Below are 22,703 nucleotides of genomic sequence, written 5' to 3' on the forward strand. Positions count from 1 at the left end.
CTCCTTCCCTATTCCTTTGAGAATCACATTCTGATCAGGAATTATACATCCCTGAGGTACAATATCAGAGTGGCAGATCGAAACTTGTGAGCAAGTGTCTCGTAAAGCAGTGTAATTCTGTCCTAAAATTTTTATTCTGTCCCCAGCTGATTCCAGTAGCTGAGAATTTATCTGAATGTACAAACAATGTCTTACTTCAGCTATTGGCAGATCCTCATCTTCTGTACTCGGGCCACTAGAAGTATCCATTTCTGAAGAGCTAGCTGCTGCTTCTGGCTGCATTCCCATGGCAACAGGGCTATCTCTAGAGGGACTCATTTGGCTGTTCTGTATACAATACACAGACTTTGCCTCTTTCAAATTCACTCTCTGAGGAGAAATTTCTTTCTTTTGAGTTGTGTTAAAACACTGGGAAGCAATGTGTCCCCTGCCTTGACAAGCAAAGCAAATTTTATCTCCCCATGAGCCTCTGTTAGTGAACTTTTCTGATTTTTCTTTTCCCTCCAAAATCTGGTTCCTGGACTGGCTCTGCCCAGAAGTTTTACCCACAAAATGCCTGCCCATTTTAGCCTGACCTTGACCTGGCTCTTTGGAGTACTTTGGGTCCCATGTTTTCCTCATACCTTTTTCCTCATAACTTACAGGCCCCCTTATTTGTGAAATAAAATCAGCAATCTGCGCAGCCTGTCTAATGTCAGTAGGTTTCCTTTCCTGAACCAAATATTTAAGTTCACCACGGAGCAAGGAATAGAACTGCTCCAAACGTACAATATTTTTTAACTGTTGAAAAGTCTGTACATTTTCCTGTTCCAACCACCTGTCCAAACATCTCTCTAAGTTATAACCCAGCTGTGTGAAAGTTTCATCTGATTTCTTGAGGAGCTTTCTGAATTTCTGTCTGAGGTGTTCTGAATTAATGCCAAATCTAAGAAAAACCAACTTTTTAAACTCTGAGTAATCTTTACTGAGTTCTATTGGCATATCAGCATATATTTCTGCCATTTTCCCACTAATCAGAGACCTTAAAACTACCATTTTCTCTGCTTCTCTGAGAGAAAAATCTGAGGCTGCTCTCTCAAAACTTGTAAGGAACGCTTCAACTGAATCCCCTTGTTTATAGGATGGAAATTTCTTTAAATCTGCTTTTGATAATTGGCCCACCTCAGAATCTCTATTGTTATTATTGTTCTGTTTCATCATTTCCAATTTTCTTAACTCAAACGCCATCCTCTCTCTCTCAGCCTCCCTTTCCATCTCCATTTGTCTCATTCTTTCCTCCTTTTCTAATTGTCTCATCCTATATTCATGTTCCTGAGCTAATTGAATTTTCCTCAGTTCTGATAACTGTTCCCCATTAATTTCTTCCTCCCGCTCTGAGGTAAATCTGTCCCCTTCTCCATCAATCACCTCTTCAGTTCCCTCAGACATCTCTGGAGATTTAGGCTCACTTTCAGCTATTTTACTGCGCGTCAAAGGCATGTTTCTTACACAAAAGGCTCCTGACTATTTCCAAGCCTCTATTTAAAATACTTTTTTCCTTTCTGTGTTAAGGTCTGATATATATTAGCAGTGTGTTCCAGCTGATCTGACACTAGAAACTGTAACTAAGCTTCTATGTCGTCTTCTTTTCCCCTTTTCTGGGCCTCTTGCCAACTAAGGATACTTATTTTATATTACTGCCTTTGGCTGCCTTTAGAATCACCACAGCTCTCTCCACTCACTGGAGCTGTTTAAAATGGAGATCCCTCAGCTTTGCTGGGCTTGGTCTGTCCTCTCAGAGTTCACCTAACTCAGGACACTCTGACCAATTTGCCACAGCCTCTGCTTTTGGGCTACTCTCCCTCACAAAATGGCCACTACAGAGCTCATAAATCAGTTTTCCACTCTGAAGCTTAAGTGCCTCTCCACTAGATTTGCTCCCCTTGAGTCAAATCCTAGAGATGCCCACACTTTCCACTTCAGGTGACCCTAACTGAAGTCCTTTTGCTCTTGCCACTTTAGCCAAGGCTTTCCTGGACAACTGGACAACTGGACAACTCGTATCCCACACGCTGGCACCAATTTACGTTGTGACATCCTTCTTTCACGTCACAATGGTCAGGACACTCTCTCATTCACACTTTATTTACGCTGCCACCAACCACCCCCTCATAAGACTCTTCAGACAAATGTATGATTTTAAAAATAAAAACTTGTATTTTATTGATAACAATAGAAGGAATGGTAAATCACTTTATCAACTAAAATAAAAAGGCTATCAGTAATAATAAAGTATCCCCTCATACACACTCTCTCTCAGACCTTAACTAACTCAGTACTTCATGCCCTAACTCAACTCTCACTCTTAACTCTCTAAAAACTCTTAACTTAACTAACCCACATCATTCACTCCCCCCCCCCCTTATATACACAGCTCCACCTCCTGGAGTCCCACCTCCTGCTCTGCTATAGGCAGATGGGTTCCAGCATAACCATGATAGGCAGGTGACATCATCGCAGCCGTCACAGCGACTTTTGAACAAATTTGGTGATTTGTTTTTTAATTCATGCCAATCTCTAATTTTGGCTGTTACAGGTGAAAAAGGTGACTCTTTTTGTATACGGTATCATGAACAGCAACAGGATAATATGCTTTGTGTATGCTTTTGAAATAATAACCAGTAAAACTGTCTCATATCCCTTTTCAGGCGGTCTTCTCGACACATGAACTTCATCTTTCCTGCCCTACTGGCACCACATGTTCAGCATGCCATCTGCTAAGGGGACGTCTGTTGTGTGTGCCTGTCTATAAACAAAGATTTCCTCTCAGGTTGTTGGGAGGTCTGATCACACAGAACTCAGGAAGGTATGGAAATGTGGTAAAACTTTCCTCCTGCAAGCCTCCTCTTACAGGTATTGCACTTAATCTAAAGATGGTACATGGAACTTGCAGACATCAACAGCAGGGGATGCAACGTTCTGTCCCTCTTCTACACGTATGTGTGGCCCTAGAAGTGGCTCCTCTGTAGGTGGCAGGGGTGAGGGTGTTTCTTATCCCCAAATTTTCATTGCGGGGGCTCTGCCCTATCACAGGCAAGGTTGGCATGGGGGAGACTGCTTGAAGAGGGCTGTTGTAGGTGTAAGATTTTGATTATGGTTGGCATGACCACTAATTTTCATTCTCTGCATGTTTATCTTTGTTTGCTCCAAAATTAGACAAGGAAAGAATCATGAGAAACCAAACATTTGTGACTGAATTCATCCTTCTTGGTCTCTCTAGCAGCCTGGAAGTCCGTCTCTTACTGTTGGGACTTTTTTCTGCAGTCTACACCATCACCTTGATGGGCAATGCAACCATACTGATCCTCATCTGGCTGGACCCCCGACGCCATACCCCCATGTATTTCTTCTTGAGCCACCTTGCCTGTGTAGACATCTGCTATACATCCAGCACAGTCCCTCAGATGCTGGTCAATCTTCGCAGTCCAAGCAAACATATCTCTCTGGTTTCTTGTGCCATACAGATGTATATCTTCCTTGTCTTGGCCACAACCGAATGTTTCCTTCTGGCAGTGATGGCGTATGATAGATATGCACAGTGGTGGGATTCAAATAAATTAACAACAGGTTCTATGTCCTAATGACGGATAAATAAATAAATAAATAAATAAATAAATAAATAAATAAATAAATAAATAAATAAATAAATAAATAAATGTCCAGGACAGTGGGATCCAATGAGGGTTTCTTCCACAGTGGTCTGCCTACTGCCTATCATCACAACTGCTTCTCACATGATTAAGACATCTGGATAAGTGTATCTGTTTGGACATACCTCTGCTGTTACCCTCACCGTGGGCATGTGCCAAACACACACACACAAACAAACACACACCTCACAGTGGGTGCTTATGATCAAGTTTGACATAAAACTGACACATCTCTCCTTCCCCTTTACCTCCTATTTCACCCTATAGCTCACCAGCAAAAATTGCTTCCCTCCCCTTTCCTGCTCCTGAAATGACTGATGGCCCTGCTTGTTGTTACCTGGAGGCCGCCTTTGCATACCTAATGTGGTTTCTAGGCAGAGCAACAGTCGTATGTGGTACCTTTAACTTGAAAAAAAATCATAGTAAAACGAGGACGGTTGGGTGTTTGACTGAAGTGGTCTCACCCCAAAACTTTTTCCCTCTGTATCCTGCCCTCATGCCTTGTCAATCACCCCCCCTGCCTCAAGGCCATAGGCTTTCCTCCAGTGACGTCAAGGACTCATCCTCCCCCCCCTTTCCCCCAGTGATGCCTCTGCTCTTTCCAGGGCTTTATCTCTCTCACCCACACCCCACCTCAGATGGCTCAGTGTGGTACAGGAAGGGAGGCAGCTAATTGTGCCCCCCTCCCCCCACTTGTCGCTGGTCACCTGGCCCCTCCTCCTTCATTCATCTCAGGCCAGCAAACGGTTCTACGAACCAATAGTACATTTAGGAACCGGTTCTATAGAATAGGTGCGAACCTGCTGAATCCCACCTCTGGATATGCAGCAATATGCCATCCCCTGCACTACGCACTCCTCTTGAACAAGCGAGTGTCTATGAATCTGGCCACAGCAGCCTGGGCAAGTGGCTTCTCGTTGCCAGTGGCGCACCTGGTGCTCACCTAGCAATTGCCATTCTGTGGCTCCAATATCATTGACCACTTTTTTTGTGAAATGCCAGCAGTTCTGAAACTAGCATGTGCTGATACTCAAGGAGTTGAAAAGGTGACTTTGGTGGGATGCATTTTCACTCTGCTTACCCCTCTCACTTTCATTGTGATGACTTATATTCGCATCCTGGCTTCTGTCTTGAAAATCCGTTCTTCACAAGGTCAGCACAAAGCTTTCTCAACATGTGCCTCCCATATGACTGTGGTGCTTCTTTTTTATGGCAGCGCCATATTTATGTATATGAGACCCAAGTCAAGTTACTCTCCAGGTCAGGACAAAACCATATCTTTGTTCTATAGTATCATTATTCCTATGTTTAATCCCATGGTGTACAGTCTGAAGAATAAGGATGTGAAAGGGGCCTTGATTAAAGTCCTTAGGAGATATAGGACTTCCTGATCTAAAAGCAAACAAAGAAACCATTTTAATCTCGTCTATCACGCAAGTGCTGGCAGCGACCATCCAAGTTTTCAGCAAGAATTCTGCTTTTCATAATCTCTCCCTGTGTTTTTCTGGTACTGGAGGTGTTACAAACTTACCCCTGGACCTTCTGAATACCAAAGTTGTATTGTGAATTATGATCATATGTGCAAGTTCACATCTATGCACTTGCAGCTGGTGACCAGATAGAACTACAGCATTAGCAACGGGAGATGACAGCATGAATTATTGTCCAGTTTAAGAAATAGCAGTCTTTCTTTCTTTCTTTCTTTCTTTTTAAAACTAGGGATAAGGTAAGGAATACAAAAGGTAGAGGGGGATATGGGGGAGAAGAGGGGGGAGGAGAACACAAAATGTACTGTCATCCAATTTGTTTGTTCATGTTGCGATATCTCCAATTTTCACCTATCTAGAATTTGATTGCCCTCCAGGTTTCAACTTACAGTTACATCTTAGTTTAATTCTATGTTATTCAAACACTATCTGGTGACTCAAGCCATTTATATAATAAATCCCATTGTTCAGTTGTCTTTTGTATTGGACAGTCTTTCAACACTTCTGATAGAATATACATTTCTGCCACTTCCCATGTCTTCTCAATGAGTTCTCTTGTTTCGGTATCTCCGATTTCTTCCAGTTCTTAACATAAAGAATTCTGGCTGCAGTGACTATATATATATAACTAGGTAGTTCTTTGCCTTATGTGTATTATCTGGTATAATGCTCAGTAAAAACAATTCTGGGGTTAGTGGAGCATTACAAAGCAGTATTTTTGTAACAGAGTTATGTACTGGCATCCAATACTGTTTCGCTACTCTACAAGTCCGCCACATATGGTAAAAGCTTCCCTCTTGTACCTCACACTTCCAACAAATATTTGACACCTCTGTATAAATTTTTGCCAATTTTTTGGAGTCATATGCCAACTATAAAACATGTTATATATATTATTCTTAAAATTTACTGATTTTGTGAGCTTTATGTTATTTTCCCATATTTGCAACCATTGATCAACATCAATATTATGTCCTATATTTTGTGTCTACCTAATCATACATTTTTTACCATTTCATCTTGCATTTTAGTTTCAAGCAGATAAATCATACATTTTCTTAATTACTTGATCATTTGAGCCAAGCAGAAGTTTATTGAATACTGCTTGTTCTGTGTAAAAGCCTTATATTTTATCTTTTCTATACCTAGATTCCACTTGTGCTCTGGACCACCAGTCTAGATATATGTTTTGCATTTTTAACTTTTCATGAGGTTAGGTTGTGTAAAGACCTCTATTGGTGATACCCAGCCCGGTGTTTTTTGGTAAATCTGCTGGATGATCTTTTTCCAAGTCCCTAGTAGGGCTCTTCTTATCATATGCGAGTTGAAACTTTTCTGCTCTATCTTTTTTTGTATCAAAGAAAAGCACGCCAACATAACTGTAAATCATGTCCTTCCAACCCGAGTAGTCTATCATTATCTAAAGTTATCAATTCCTTTATCCAGACTAATACACAGGCTCTATAATACAATGCCCAATCTGGGAGACCAAAACCTGCTCTTTGTTTGGCATCTTGCATTGCTTTGATTTTAATTCTTGTTTTTTTACCTTGCCACACAAATCTCATGATTATCTCATTAAGTTCTTGAAAAAATGACCGTTTTAATATTTCAGGAATTTTCTGAAATAAAAATAAAATTTGAGGTATTCATTTTGATGTTTGCTATTCTTACCATCAACAATAGCTGTAATTTGTCCCATTTCTCCAAGCTATTCTGTATCTCTTTAATCAACTTCATATAATTGTCTTTAAATAATGTACTAGTTTTCTTTGTGATTTGAATCTCTAAGTATCTGACTCTCTTCTCTTCCTGAAAGTTAGGCCTTTCTATTAATTTCTGTCATTCTTGATCTCTCATATTTTTTACAAGTATTTTTGTTTCCTTTTGGCTTATTTTTATTCCTGTCATATCACCAAAATTATTCAACATCTCTATCAGGTCTTGAATTGAATGACCTCTTACTTTTAGTCTTTTTATTTCCTTTTTATCTCAGTTAATATTTCTAGTGTAAGAATGAATAATAATGGAGAGAGCAGGCACCCCTGTCTTGTACCTTTCTGTATTTGTATTTCTTTCATCAGCTCTCCATTGATTCTAACTTTTGCCTTTTGCTGGGTATAGATTGCTTTAATTAATTTCAAAAATCTTCCTCCAACTTGTAGCACTTCCAATTAGTGTAGCATAAAATTCCAATTCATATTATCAAAAGCTTTCTCTGCATCCAAGAATATCATAGCCATTTGCTTATCTGGGTGAACTTCATAGTATTCCAAATGATTTAAGACTATTCTTATATTATTTTTCATTTGCCTTTTTGGAAGGAAACCCGATTGGTCTTGATGTATTGTCTGTATTAAGATTCTTTTCAATCTAGTAAGAAGTAGCAGTCTTTCTGAAGTAAGAAAAAAGTGGGCCATTGGGATGTGTCCTTATTTTCTTTTCTTTTCTTTTTGGATTGTAACTTGGTGACAGTGGCTTCAGGAGTGGGCTCTCTACCTTTCAGAGAGCAAGGGTCAGTTCACCTGTGGTCTGGGGCATTGGCCAAGGAAAGGCAGTGCTCTCAAGGCCATGGGGTAGCCATGGCAGGACTGAGATTTAAGGAGTAGAGCGAAGCTGGGGAGGAGGACTGGTAGGTGGATGTCATGGAGTGGGTTGACTGGAAGGTCCAGGAGGTAGTGTTGCTACCAGAAAAGAGAATATGCCACTGTAATGTCGAGACTGGTGGCTGGGTCGACTTGCCACATCCAGTCCAATCAGGACAAACCCAAGTACCAAGAGGCACGGGCGCTTGAAAACCAGCCTTGAGCCTACCACCACCCAAGAAAGCCGCATGGGGAAGTGGCCCCATTGCAGAGACCGCATGGTCAGCTTGTATCCGCGTATGTGGAAACACAGGCTCCAGTTCCTCCCTGCTGCAACCCCCACTACATGGGAGAGGCCAGCCAGGTCTGAGTAGAAGTTGACCATGCCTCCTGTGAGGATTACTGTACCTAGGGGATGGCAGCGGCCAGCAGGGACTATGGAGGTGTGGTACAGGAAGGAGCCTTTGCCATTCACCTTCACGGTAAATGTTTTGGGGAGTGGCGATTGTTTGGGAATAGCTGTTTAGAGCCTAAAGCAAAGCCAGTCTACTATTTCCAGACTAGTACTTATATTGCTGCCTGCTCAAGGTAGATTTCTCTCTTATGGAGAAAGAAAAATGGAAGCAGTAGCTGTTCAATGAATTTTGCAGGAACACTGTGCAGAAGTATGTGTCTATGAAGGTCATAATTTGTTGTTGTTGTTTAGTTGTTGTGTCCAACTCATGACCCCATGAACCACAGTATGCCAGGCCCTCCTGTCTTCCACTGCCTCCTGGAGTTTTGTCAAATTCATGTTGGTTGCTTCAATGTCACTGTCCATCTTTCTCATCCTCTGTCGTCCCCTTCTCCTCTTGCCTTCACACTTTCCCAACATCAGGGTCCTTTCCAGGGAGTCTTCTCTTCTCATGAGATGGCCAAAGTATTGGAGCCTCAGCTCCAGGAAATGTCCTTCCAGTAAGCACACAGGGTCGATTTCCTTCAGAATGGATAGGTTTGTTCTTCTTGCAGTCCAGGGGACTCCCAAGAGCCTCCTCCAGCACCATGATTCAAAAGCATCAATTCTTCGATGGTCAGCCTTCTTTATGCTCCAGCTCTCACTTCCATACATCACTACTGGAAAAACCATAGCTTTGACTATCTGTACCTTTGTCAGCGAGGTGATATCTCTGCTTTTTAATATGCTGTCGAGGTTTCTCATCGCTTTCCTCCCGAGAAGCAGGTGTCTTTTAATTTTGTGGCTTCTGTCACCATCTGCAGTGATCATGGAGCCCAAGAAAGTAAAATCTGTCACTGCCTCCATATCTTTCCCTTCTATTTGCCAGGAGGTGATGGGACCCGTGGGCATGATCTTAGTTTTTTTGATGTTGAGTTTCAGGCCATTTTTTGGACTCTCCTCTTTCACCCTCATTACCAGGTTCTTTAATTCCTCCTCACTTTCTACCATCAGAGTGGTATTATCTGCATATCTGAGGTTGTTGATATTTCTTCCGGTAATCTTAATTCTGGCTTGGGATTCATCCAGTTCAGCTTTTCGCATGATGTATTCTGCATATAAGTTAAATAAGCAGGAAGACAATATACAGCCTTGTCGTACTCCTTTCTCAGTTTTGAACCAATCAGTTGTTCCATATCCAGTTCTAACTGTTGCTTCTTGTCCCATGTATTGATTTCTCAGGAGATAGATAAGGTGGTCAGGCACTCGCATTTCTTTAAGGACTTGCCATAGTTTGCTGTGGTCCACACAGTCAAAGACTTTTGTATAGTCAGTGAAGCAGAAGGAGATGTTTTTCTGGAACTCTCTGGCCTTCCAAATTTTTCTGGTATAATTCCTCTGTGTATTCTTGCCACCTTAATGTCCCTCCCATTTTGGTCTTTTATCATGTCCATCTTTGCACAAAATGTTCCTTTAATATCTCCAATTTTCTTGAACAGATCTCTGATTTTTCCCTTTCTATTTTTTCCCTCTATATCTTTGCACTGTTCATTTAAGAAGGCACTCTTGTCTCTCCTTGGTCTTTGGAAGTCTGCACTCAATTTTCTGTAACTTTCCCTATCTCCCTTGCATTTTGTTTCTCTTCTCTTCTCTGCTATTTATAAGGCCTCACTGGACAGCCACTTTGCTTTCTTGCATTTGCTTTTCTTTTGGATGGTTTTTGTTGCTGCCTCCTGTACAATGTTATGAGCCTCCATCCATAGTTCTTCAGGCACTCTGTCCACCAAATCTAGTTCCTTAAATCTGTTCTTCACTTCCACTCTGTATTCATAAGGGATTTGGTTTAGATTATACCCGACTAGCCCAGTGGTTTTTCCTACTTTCTTCAGTTTAAGCTTGGATTTTGCTATGAGAAGCTGATGATCAGAGCCACAATCAGCTCCAGGTCTTGTTTTTGCTTATTGTATAGAGTGTTTCCATCTTTGGCTGCAGAGAACATAATCAATCTGATTTCGGTATTGCCCATCTGGTGATGTCCATGTGTAGAGTCACCTCTTCTGTTTTTGGAAGAGTGTTTGTGATGACTAGTTTGTTCTCTTGAAAAAGCTCTACTAGCCTTTGCAGTGCTTCATTTTGAACTTCATTTTGAACTGTCATAATTAGAGACGTGCAATTACCACAGTTTATTGGTTTGTTGTTGTTTTAGTGATCAGAGCTACAGGTCTGGGACAGGTGACCTGGATTCTTCATCCCTCCTGCTCCCATGGGTGCCCACTTAGGTGGTGGAGTGGAAAGGGCTTATGATGGGATGCCAGTGGAAGAAGGTGGGGAGAACAGAATCTGGGGCAGCCATGCAAGACCTGTGGGCCCAGTGACATAAGAGAAAACAGACCGATCCGAAGCACACCCAGCACTGCATGAACTGGCAAACGCTTAGTTATTGACATTTGGTCGGTTGCTGCTTGGGTCATTAGTAATAGAATCCTCTGCAGATTTGCATTCCTCTCAGGAGAAGAGTGTGTATGAACATTTTAAAAGCCCAAAATAAGCAGTTTCCTCCATTAGAAAGCAGACAAAGACCAGGAGAAGCACAAACAGATCCTTCATTCAAGAAGCTTCTTCCAGTAATAATAAGGATGATTGTCTTAACCTCTCCACTTGATTTCCTTGCTTGGACCATTTTGGGAATTATAATAGTCATTTCTTTGCTGGGAAATGGTTTTATCGTGTTTGTGAACGGGTACCGGTGGCTCCAAAATAGAAGGATAGACCTTTGTGATATTCTCTTAACTGCTTTGAGCACCCCAAGATGTCTGTTGCAGTTCGTTTTTCTGATGAATTATTCTCTGTATTTCACCCCTCCGGAGGCTTATTTCAGTATGTACAGAAAGGAGATTATATCCTTATCCTGGTACTTTCTGGACACAATCAGCCTTTGGTGCAACACATGGCTGAATGTTTTCTATTGTGTGAAGGTCACCAACTTTCCCAATCGTCCCTTCTTGTGGCTGAAGACAAGGATCAATGCGCTCACCCTCAAACTGCTTGGCGTGTCCATCGTTCTCTCCTTGATCTTCTCTCTTCCTTCAACCATCAGTTACTATGATCAGAAGAAGTGGTGCAACAGGACAGGAATGCAGCCACTGAATGCCAGTCAAAGCAAGGTTTGCAGATATATAGGCACTCTTCTTCTTCCTCCACAGTTATCTGTTTTTTTAATAAATTTCATCATGAACATAACAGCATGCATTCTTCTGCTCACCTCTCTCTGGCAGCACACAAGGAATATGAGAAAAAGCAACATTGGTGTCAAGGACCTCAACACGTGGGTCCATGTCAATGTGATAAAACAGTTAATATTTCATGTCTTCTTCTATTTTTTATATTTTGTTGGCATGGCAATTTATACAGGTTCTATGTTGAATCTGGGACCAATGGCCGAAATGGCTTCTGATATTTTAATGTGTCTACTTCCTTTCTCACACTCGATAATATTAATACTGACCAATCCAAAATTGAAAACCTCGTACGCTCGCATTTTAAAATTCAGATGGAGAGTTTCATAAAGATGAAAAGATGATGGAAGATGCATAGCCCTTGTTCCCAAGGGGAAAAAGTGTGTGTGTGTGTGTGTGTGCGTGTGCGCATCTGTGTGTGTATTAGAGAGAGAGAGAGAGAGAGGAGTCAATATCCAATAGTGTGTGATGAGTTAATATTCAATTGTGTCTGGACAATCAAATCTATAAGCAATTTAGTCAAGATGCTTACATTTCCTCTTAAATTTCCCTCTGCCCCCGATACATTCCTGTATAGATATCCAGTGTCCTTTTATTATTTATTCAATATGCTGCACATGTAATCATTGTGGTGCTTGTTTGTTGCAATTGGGAAAAGCAGGATATGCTGCAAGTTCATTCATAAGCCTTTGCATTGTATCTGATGAATCAATTGATGGAAATGAAGCAGAATCATCTTTACATGAAAGGATGAAGCAGGAAAAGAAGATGAAATATATTTATAATCAATTGTGAAAATCTAAAGAATGCTATACTTTGCTGTTCAATCCAGATTCTGTGTTTGGGGCCATGGGCTAAGACAGATACCCTTCTAAAAATAAAATATGCTGATGATACAAGATTTGCTTGATTTCATAAAACAGCAAGGCTGGTCCTACTTTGAACATTTCACCAGAAACCAATTATTGTTCATGTATCTGCAAGGAATAATGGAAGCTGAGACATATCCAGGATTCTTCTATTATATTACTGTATATTATAATGTAAGGATAATGAATACTCTAAACTATGCTGGAGAGGTAATCAAATCATGGGTATGTACATGCATATTTGGTGGGAATGTGCAATGCCGTCAAAATTCTGGAAGCTGTTTTTTAACAAGCTAAATGTAATATTGGATCTAAATACAGAAGCCTGCCCTTAAGTTGCATTACTATCCCTCTTAGATGATGTGCAATATGAAGGGTTGAAGAAAGAATTAACTTCCATTTTCATAACAGCAGCAAGATTAGTGATAGCAAAAAAATAGGAGAGTAAAGTATGATTTTCAAATAACTGAATGGTATAATGAGATTTGGAATATAGCAATTAATGATAAGTTAACATGTGATATTAAATTAAAGAAAGGATTGCTGAATAAGACTATAATGATATATGGAGTGATTTTATAGAGTTTGTATTAATAAAAGGGAAAGAACAATTATCTACACAAGAAACATTATAATTTTGGAGGGAATGGGAGGTGATGAATAATGATTATTTCAGAAGTATCCATATTAGTCATAGTGATGTGGTGCACTAAATTTTATCATTCTTTTTATTTTGGGTAAATGTTATCACCAAAGCTGCCAACATGAATTTGACCAAACTCCGGGAGGCAGCGGAAGACAGGAGGGCCTGGCATGCTCTGGTCCATGGGGTCACTGAGAGTCAGACACAACTTAACGACTAAACAACAACAAAATGTTCTTTGTTATCTTTTTGTTTCATCTTGTGCTATATTTTTCCATTAAAATTTAAAATATTTTTTTAAAAGAAAAGATTCTTCTGTCACTTGGTGAAGGATTCAATGGAAGACACAAGACTTAGGGCACAGTTATACAGTGGTGCCTCGACTTACGGACTTAATTGGTTCAGGAAAGTGATTGTAACTCAAAATGGTCGTAAGTTGAAACACCATTTCCCATAAGAATGCATAGAAATGCAATTAATCCATTCCGGCTGAAGAAAAAATTCACCCCCCCAAAAAAACAAAATCACTGCAAGACCAGTCGGAAACGTGATTAATCCCTTGCAGCTGAAGGGGGTGGTGGAAGAAAAGCAATCAACCGTGCAAGACCCATTGCAAATGCAAACAAGACAAAGCAAAAAGCAATCAACCATGCAAGACTTAATGCAAAGAAAACAAACCAAAAACCAACCAACCGCGCAATACCCATTGCAAATTCAAACAAGACACAGCAAAAAAGCAATCAAGCAGATCATGCAAGATCGGAAATGGGGGGAACATAAAAAGCAAAAAAACCTCCCCAAGACACATCGGAAATGGGATGAAAAATGCAAAAAGCAAGGAACCCCCCCAATACCCATCACAGCACAGAAACATAACCCTCCCCAGCCCAAAACCACACTGCAAGAACACCCAGAACAGTTTTTAAAAAGCAGAAAACAGCACCTTCCCTTACCACGCAACCCTCCCTGCAAACACACACACGCTCACTCAGAAGCAGAAGCCAGGCAGTCCCCAGCCTCCTCTGATCCCACTCACTCTAACCATCCTGGTGAAAGAGCTACAAAGAAGCAGCCTTGTTACCACCTACAGTTAGAAATTTGAATTCTCCGCCTTTTTTCCCTGCCTTTTTCTGTCCGTAAGTGGAAGCTCTGGTTGCAAATCAAAGCAAAATTTTGCCGCTGGGGCTGGTGGTAACTCAAAATGGCCATAAGTAGGGACGTTTGTAAGTCGAGGCACCACTGTACAGTGGTGCCTCGCATAACGAGCACCCCGTTTAACGATGAATCCACATAGCGATGCGGCTTTTGCGATCGCAAAAGCAATTGCATTGCGATGTTTAAATAGGGAAAACATCGCATTGCAACGATCGGTAAGTGTTTCACTTCCCGATCTTCGTATTGCGATTTTTTAAAACAGCTGATCAACGGTTCCAAAATGGCCACTGGGTCAACAAAATGGCCACCCACAGCGTTTTCGCGCCGATTCCTCACTTACCGAGGTGGCGAAAATGGTGGCCGGATGGAGGATTTCCACATAGCGGTGAGTTTTTGCCCCATAGGAATGCATTAAACAGGGTTTAATGCGTTCTATGGGGTTTTTCGTTCCGTATAGCGACGTTTCCGGATAGCAACAATTTATCCAGAAGGATTATCCTCGCTATGCGGGGCACCACTGCACTTGGAAAAAAAACCATAGTTAAATCATATTTAGCATGTTTTGAATCAATATAAAAAGGGGGACTACATGACACACATGTAAGTGTAGATTTTTTTATAAGAAAATTGGGTTTTTTGGGAATAAAGAGAGGTATATTCCTCTTTTACTAGAGGGCTGTTTAATTTAACACAGATGCCAAAGCAAGGTAGTCTAAATCAATCTGCAGTATTCAAACACTTCTCTCTCTCTCTCTCTCTCTGTGTGTGTGTGTGTGTGTGTGTGTGTATGGAGAGACTGCTCTTATGGGGCAGAGGAGGCTGCAAGGCCACTGCTTCCCACTTTGCCTTTTGTACAGCCAGCTTAGTGCAGGGACCTGGACTATCTCTGAACTGGAAGGAGCAGGGAGAGGAGTATTGGGGAGGAGTATTCTGTTGGAGTCTGCACGGCTATGACATGGCACCAAGAGCCAGCCAAGAGAAGCGGTGCTGTGATCTAGGATACAACAGCCAGCTTTGCTGCCCAGATCAGCTGTGGCACAGTGCCAAGAGCCAGCTCAGAGGAGTGCCGCTCTGCTCCAGGACACTGCAACCTGGCTTCACCAGTTGGGCAGTGCAGCACCTGCTCAGCTACAGCTACCCAGCTTGGTCATTTCCTGTGCCCTTCCTTCCTATTACATGATATTTTTAATTTTTTAATTTTCAATGCCATGTAAATGCTTTGCCACTTAAAATTTATTATTTTAAAATTAAAAATTAATCCTGGCAAATAATGCACTAAAAAGAAATGGAAGCAGTGCAAAGGAAATCTAAAACCTTCTATTGCAAATAATTTAATATAATGTACTTTCCAGAAGAAGTTTCATGCTGAATTTAACATTGGAGTATGAGTTCTTAAAGGTGAATGCACACAGCAATACAAAAAACCCACATAACTTTAATTCAGTGTCAAAAACAGTGGGGCTGAAATCGATGCAAACCAGCTGTTTACTGCACCCTTGCTGTGTCTTGTTTTCATTGACTGTACCTTCTGGGAGCCGTTTCTACTGGTATTGTTTGGTTTGCCAAATTTTGGGGTTTTTAAAAATATATTTTTACAGTGGGGTCTTGACTTGAGAACTTAATCCGTATTGGAAGGCGGTCCTCAAGTCAAAAAGTCTGTAAGTCAAGTCTCCATTGACCTACAGTGCATTGAAAACCGATTAATCCCGTAACAGGCCGTTTTTGTTCCATTTCGGGTTTTTTCTGGTCTGTAAGTCAAATCTCAGTCTGCAAGTCAAACCTAAATTTTGCGGCCAGAGAAGTCTGTAACTCAAAAAGTCTGTAAGTCAAGCCGTCTGTAAGTCAAGGGTCCACTGTATTTTATTTAACAAAAGATTGACAAAAAGAAACGAAACAATAATATAAAAATATACTTAGATCATAAATAATAAACATATAAAGAAAAAGTACACATGACTTACATGATATCAACTTAACAAATGTAACTAAAATGAGTGCACCCGTCACCAATACCAGCAGAGATCACCCATGCTTAGAGCAGCAATGCTTATGATGCCCCATTTATTTATTTATTTATTTATTTATTTATTTATTTATTTATTTATTTATTTGATTTCTATCCCACCCATCTGTCACCCAGGGCCCTTCTCTCTCCCAGAGCAGCTTTTGGGTTACTAGATTTCCCCTTTCAATAATGCAAAGTCCAAAAGATTTTGACAAATATCAAAAAATTATTCTTTTTAAAAATTTTATCTCTATTCTAACATCACCTTAATTTACTATTAATTAGGAAGTCCCACACTTCATTATTCCATTCACTTAATTGAAATATATGCTAGATTTCCAATTTTTGACAATCACTAATCTAGCTGCTGTCACCAGATTTGTTTTTTTGCCCAGTCCCACTGCTCTCCATCAAAAATGGATAGTAATACTATGGGGAAGGGGACTTGTAGTGTTAGTTTTGCAATTTTTCCTATGTGAATTGGGGTGTGTGTGTGTTTAAAATTGATAGATAGTTTTTAAAATAGGAAGCAAGGTATTTTACTCTTCCTCTAGAACAGGGGTCTCAGACATGCGGCCCAGGGGCCATTTGCGGCCCCCCAGATGATAGTTTGTGGCCCTCGCCTTGCCTGCCCCCCCAAAGTGCCCACACATCCTCTGCTGTCAAGAGTAAAAAAAAAAAGCCTTGCCTCGCTCGCCGGCTCTCTCCCAAGACAGCACCTCTTGCACCCTCCATCCAGAACTGCAGACTGCCAGCCAGCCTACCTGTCTGTCGGCTAAGGAAACTCCTGGGCGGCTTCCTCGGGCTCTTGCTCTGCTTGGCGGAAAATCTGATGCGGCCCAGCCTCACCCAGACTCTGTCTCTAGCGGCCCCCCGGTAAATTGAGTTTAAAACCCCTGCTCTAGAAGGTTGTTTATGTTAGCTTGGATGTTGACTCGATTTATTTTCAGTCATTTCGGTATACGTGTTGGTATAAATTGTCTTGCACTGGCTGCCTCTCACAGCCACTATCTGCTGCTACTGTGGTATTATTTTGATTTTATTTTATTTTATATGTTTCCTGCACTAATATAACATGACAGATAGGAAAAATAAAACAGATCTGACTGCAAGCTTTTACTGCAGCCCAAGCTTTTCCTGTCAGCCTTTCGCATCCAGCCTTTCTTTCACTGCTGGCTATTAGGAGCCATTTACAAGAATGGAAGTGTTTAGACTTGCAAAGGAGGGAGTGGTTTTTCCCCACCAGCCTTTCTCTTTCTGCTGCCTGTTGTAATTTTTCACTCACTGGTATGTCTTCCCTCTTGCCAGCTCGGCTCTTGGATATTTCTCCACCAACCCCCCGTGTGTATGTGCCTGCCTCCGTGCCTGTTTGTCAGTCTGCTTCTGTGCAAGTGTTTTGGGCTGCAGTGGAAACTTGCATTCTGATATGCTTTATTTAGTTTTTTATGTGTCATATCATACTACAGTAGTACTACTTCGGGTTGCAAAAATAAAAGAATAAGAATATTAAAAAATGATCCTAGAGCTGTGAGGCAGCCAGCCCAAGTGCATGTGGGTGATGGACAAAGCCTCAATTTCAATGATTCTAAAGCCTGTGTCGTTTCCTTGAGCAATGTACAACAAAAATGGATTTAGTTTCCCCCCCCCCAAGAAACTAACACACATACTATGAGACTACCGTATGACTTTAACTGAAATTCAAAACCTACAACCCATCTCCAAATTTATTTCCATAGTGTAATTGTGCCCTCAGTTTCTCCAGAAGGAGATATGAAAATTGTGTGAGATGGAGAATCAAGGGAGAAGGCTATTATTATACACATTTGTCTGAGTGGCTTACTTTTTCATTCTTTATTTCCTCAAGCTCTTTTCTTGTGCCATCTTGTCACTCCTCTCCTCTCCTAAGTACCCCATATCCCCCATTTGCAACGCCTCTGGGTTCACCCGGGTCTTCTCTTTGGCTCCCAGGTTCTGTTGCTGCACCCAAGCCCCACAAGGCCAGCGGCACGAAGGAAGTGCTTGGATGCAAATCGGGACTGGATGCAAATCATTCGTGTGTTTCCACCCGTCAAAAGTAACCAATACCAGTGATGCAAAACACTAAAAGGAAAGGTGGTAATAGTATCGCCCCAGAATTTGTGTTCCGACTGCTTTGGATTTGGAAGAAACCAGATCCCTGCCATGTTTTGCATCTGGATCCAGATGGGATAGAATCCTGCATGTTCTACTAATTTGTGCTGTGTTCATTGTGCAACCAATACAGCTGTTTTTGAGTTTGTACAATGTGATAGTCAGTTGCTTGTGCAGACAAAAATCTACCGGTAGTTCATTTCAATCGGCCAGCCTCCAGCTTTGCAACAGAATATTAGTGATTGCATAAAAATACTGCTGTCTTTTCTGCAACAGGCTAACATACCTACCCTAATGATAGACAGGTGTTTCTATTTCATTTTCTTAGAATAAGAGCTAAGATCCCTGTGCTCTAGTAAAATCGCTCATGCAGCAGATGTGTGAACCTCATGGCACAATGATTAAACTGCAGTACTCCACTAAAGACTCTGCTCATGACCTGAGTTTAATCTTGAGCTCAGGTAGCTGGCTCCAGGTTGATTCATCCTTCTGTTCTTTCAAGGTCAGTAAATTGAGTATCCAGCTTGCTGGGAGGGGCAATGTGTATCCTGGATAAATAAACTGTAAACTACACAGAGTACTATAAGCACTATGGAGCAGTATGTAAGCAGCACATTTTGATTTCCTCTGCTTTGTCTTTTATGGAACATGCACAAGGAGATATCTAGAACTTGCTTGTGAAAGAATAAGCTGGCCATTTGCAACATGGATCTTCACAGGTGTACCTGCAATACATGCATCAGGAGGGACACCATTTTACTTTGCCAGCCAAACTTTATGGTGCATCTGTGTCCAATAGGATCCTAGCCAAAATCTTTCAGATATTACTATATTGTATTCTGATAGAAAGTTAGTTGAGTGTAATACTTGCTCTTTACCTCAGCAATGCTAGGTGAAGTTATTTTGGCAACTGAGGCATATAATTGCACAAACACCTCCCCTTCCCTGCCAGTAAAATATAGTAATAATAAAGAAAAGAATTTTTTGGGCTGTTTGGCCATGTTCCGAAGGTTTTCCCCCCTAATGTTTCACCAGTCTCTGTGGCTGGCATCTTCAGAGGACAGGAGATAGAACTCTGTGTTCTCATGTAGGATAGTTGAGTATTTGTAGCTGTGGGATCAGCTTTTTGTCCCCAAAAGCTGATCTCACAGCTACAAATACAAAAAGCTGACCCCGCAGCTACAAATTCTCAACTGTCCTACACGAGAACACAGACAGAGTTATAACTCCTGTCCTCATAAGATGCCAGCAACAGAGACTGGAAAAATGTTAGGGGGAAAAAAACCTTTGGAACACAGTCAGCCTGAAAAACCTACATCAGCCATCGGATCCTGGCCGTGAGAGCCTTCGACAATATATTGTACTGGATTTTGTTACATGTTCTTAAAGGACTGGCTCAAAAATGGCACTGTAGTTATCTTGACATGGTTTAGTTGCTTTTTCAGCCTCTCTTTGTGTCTTTTCGGCTACGTGTCATGATAAAAATACTTGAAATAAATACAGTATGCGTTTTCTACGTACAGTGGTGCCTTGACTTACGAACGCCCTGACCTACGAACGTTTTGAGTTACGAACCACTCCAGACGCTAAATATTGCTCTGAGTTACGAAAGGAGCTTTGACTTACGAACGGGGGAAAAAAAACTTTCCTGCCCCTTTTTTGACCTAAGTTCATCTTAGGTCAAAAGAAGAAAAAAGAAAAAAAAACTCCACCTAGTGGTAAAGGACGGATTAACCAGCTTTGCATTAGTTCCTATGGGAACTAATGCCTCTATTTACGAACAGCGCCTTGACATAAGGACAAAAACAGCCAGAACGGATTAATCGGTTTTCAATGCATTCCTGTGGGGAATGCTGCTTTGACTTACGGACATTTTGACTTGCAGCCACCATTCCAATACGGATTAAGTTTGTAAGTCAAGGCACCACTGTATTTCATTTTGCTCGGGTAGCTATATTTAGGGAACTGATCTAATGTTACAGGAATTAGGGCACAATCCTAGCTGGCTAGGCTGTCTTTAGGATGGTGGAGCCAAATCTAGGCCTGTGAGGCTACATTGTATCCAAACCTCTCCCATCTCAGGAAGGGAAGGGATGTTAGCTGATTTAAGAGGAAAATAGCACAAAAGAGAGAGAGAGAGAAACCACAAGCCAGGCATAATCTCCATGGAAACTATCCAGATTGCGACCAATCAGCAGCTGACACCCAGCACAGCCCCAAACTCCACCCAGCAAAACAGCCAGCCAATGAGAGAGAGAAAGCCTGCCATCTAGTGCAGCAGGTAAGTACAGCTACACAATTAAGAGGGAAAGGGCAGTTAAAGATACCGTGTGATAATTCCCCCAAATGCAAGCTTCTCATGCAGCTGGCATGAAACCCACTGCAGCAGCAGTTTGTGCTCTCTCTCTCTGTCTCTGTCTCTGTCTCTGTCTCTGTCTCTCTCTCTCTCTCTCTCTCACACACACACACACACACACACACCAGAGAGAGAGAGAGAGAGAGAGAGAGAGAGAGAGAGAGAGAGTCTGAGAGAACCACAGTTGTCAGGCAAAGAAGAATTCTATTTATTGATCTGCAGTGTACAAGAAATGGAGAAAAGGATAAACAGGTCAGGGTGCCAAAAGCAGTACCCCAGGGAAACCCACCCATTCCTAGATCCTTACACGGACACATCCCATTCATAAACCATGGAAAGGAGGTAAGGAGGGCACCATTCCAGCCAGGAGCCACGCAACCACCACCACCACTACCACCAGCAGCAGCTCCTCATGGAAGGGAAGCAGGTGCACAATCTAGCCTAACACAATATCCCTCTTCCCAGAGCCCCACACTGGCAGCTGCCAGCCAGTGACTCCTTCACCTCCGTCTACACCCCATGGGTGCTGCAGCTGTAGAACCAGGATCTACTACAAATGCCATGCCAGCTGTGCACAGAGCATCATGAAGGAGCTGGGCCATCTGTGCATAACCTGATGCCATCTTATCCCTTGTATCTCTTTCCACACACAGGAGCAGATTCATACACTCGTGTAGTTTCTTAAAGCCCCCTACCACCACCAGTAATGTGTAGCCATAGCGTTCTGCCCCTTCCACTTGCCCATGTCCCACCTGGTCCCAAAGGGAAGCCACGCACTGGAGCAACAGCTGTGCAGGCTGCCAACCACAGTCTCAGGGGTGTGGAGCACCACACCATGCTCACCCTGTCCCCTTTCCCCCTGCTGCCTCTATCTATGCTGCTGTAATGAGACGTTGTTCCCTTGGATGGCTGACTTGGAGGCCATTCCACCTCTCCCCAATACTCCTCTTCCTCTTCCATCTCAACTTGCTTTCCTTCAGCCCCCTCCTCAGAGAATCCGCAGCTCTCACTAGTTGGATAGTGATATAGCACCACTGCAGCTCAGACTAACACTCTCAGGATTAAATCCCTGAGGGGGTAGTTGTGCTTGTGGAATACTCCAAGGGAGAACTATTTCTGGCTGCAGATTATTTGCGTTGGAGACAAAAGGGGCTCAGCCAGCCCCTCAGGTAGGAAGTCCACATTGAGGGGTGTCTCACCAGGAGCAGACAGGCCAAATTGATATGGGTGTCTGACATAATTCCCAATGCAGGCCGCATCTCCTCTGTGGGGAGCCCCCAGTGCTTCCATAGTGGCAGAAGGCCTTTCCACCTGGAGGAAAAGGCAAGCAATGCCAGTCCTCCCCTGTTATAGGAGAGAGGATGCTGCCAACCTTGGCAGCCCCCATCATGGAGTAGATCCATACCCACCATCAGCAGTGATGTGGACGTCAAGCGTTGGTGCTTCCTGGGAGGCTGCAAGCTGTGCTGGGCATGGCTGCTGAAGTGCAACGAATCTCCCAGGTGTCCCTTGGGCTGGTCCACCGACATTCTCACTGGGAGGGCAGCCATGGGGTGCCTGCTGCAAATTTTCTACTTCTCTATCTGCTGCTCTTTGAGGTGACTCAGGAAGAGCCTCAGACCGCTCCCCACTAGCATCCCTTGCCAGCTGGTCTGGAAGAGAAGTACAGATACAAATAGAAACAATGGGCACATCACAGGAAGAGGTGTTCCTCCTCTCCCCACCCAAACAGATACAGTGGTGCCCCGCTTGATGATTACCTCGTTAGACAAGGAAATCACTTAATATTGAGTATTTTGCGATTGCTATAGCGATTGCAAAACGATGTTTTAATAGGAAAAAAATCACTTGACAATGATTGGTTCCCTGCCTCGGGAACTGATTTTTCGCTTTACGACGATCAAAACAGCTGATCGTCGGGTTTCAAAATGGCCGCCTGCTGTTTCAAAATGGCTCCCTGATGTATTTAGGAAGGCTTTTTCGCTTTACAGGCACCGGAAAATGGCCACCCTATGGAGGATCTTCACTGGACGCTGAGGTATTTCGCCCATTGGAACGCATTCAGTGCATTTCAATGGTTTTTCAGTGCAGGTCAGTGCATTTCAATGGTTTTTT

At 42.2% G+C, this 22,703-nt stretch overlaps 2 protein-coding genes across 2 annotated transcripts; both read left to right on the plus strand.

Annotated features, from left to right (window-relative positions):
* Positions 1-3,209: 3,209 nt before the first annotated feature.
* LOC110084664 (olfactory receptor 2A5-like) lies at positions 3,210-5,714 on the plus strand. Its single transcript, XM_020804200.3, is given in 2 exon segments — positions 3,210-3,567; positions 4,509-5,714. Coding segments are annotated over 2 exon segments (930 nt in total). The 3' UTR covers positions 5,081-5,714.
* LOC144586467 (taste receptor type 2 member 7-like) lies at positions 4,530-13,559 on the plus strand. Its single transcript, XM_078384748.1, has one exon. The coding sequence runs from the start codon at positions 10,717-10,719 to the stop codon at positions 11,758-11,760; it is 1,044 nt and encodes a 347-aa protein (XP_078240874.1). The 5' UTR covers positions 4,530-10,716; the 3' UTR covers positions 11,761-13,559.
* The last annotated feature ends 9,144 nt before the right edge of the window (positions 13,560-22,703 follow it).

This window comes from Pogona vitticeps, chromosome 2 (genome assembly GCF_051106095.1).
Source record: "Pogona vitticeps strain Pit_001003342236 chromosome 2, PviZW2.1, whole genome shotgun sequence".
NCBI classification, from domain to species: domain Eukaryota; kingdom Metazoa; phylum Chordata; class Lepidosauria; order Squamata; family Agamidae; genus Pogona; species Pogona vitticeps.

What these genes read in the sequence shown, in the direction of transcription:
- LOC144586467 (XM_078384748.1), top strand. Translation starts at nt 10,717, where the DNA reads ATGAACATTTTAAAAGCCCAAAATAAGCAGTTTCCTCCATTAGAAAGC.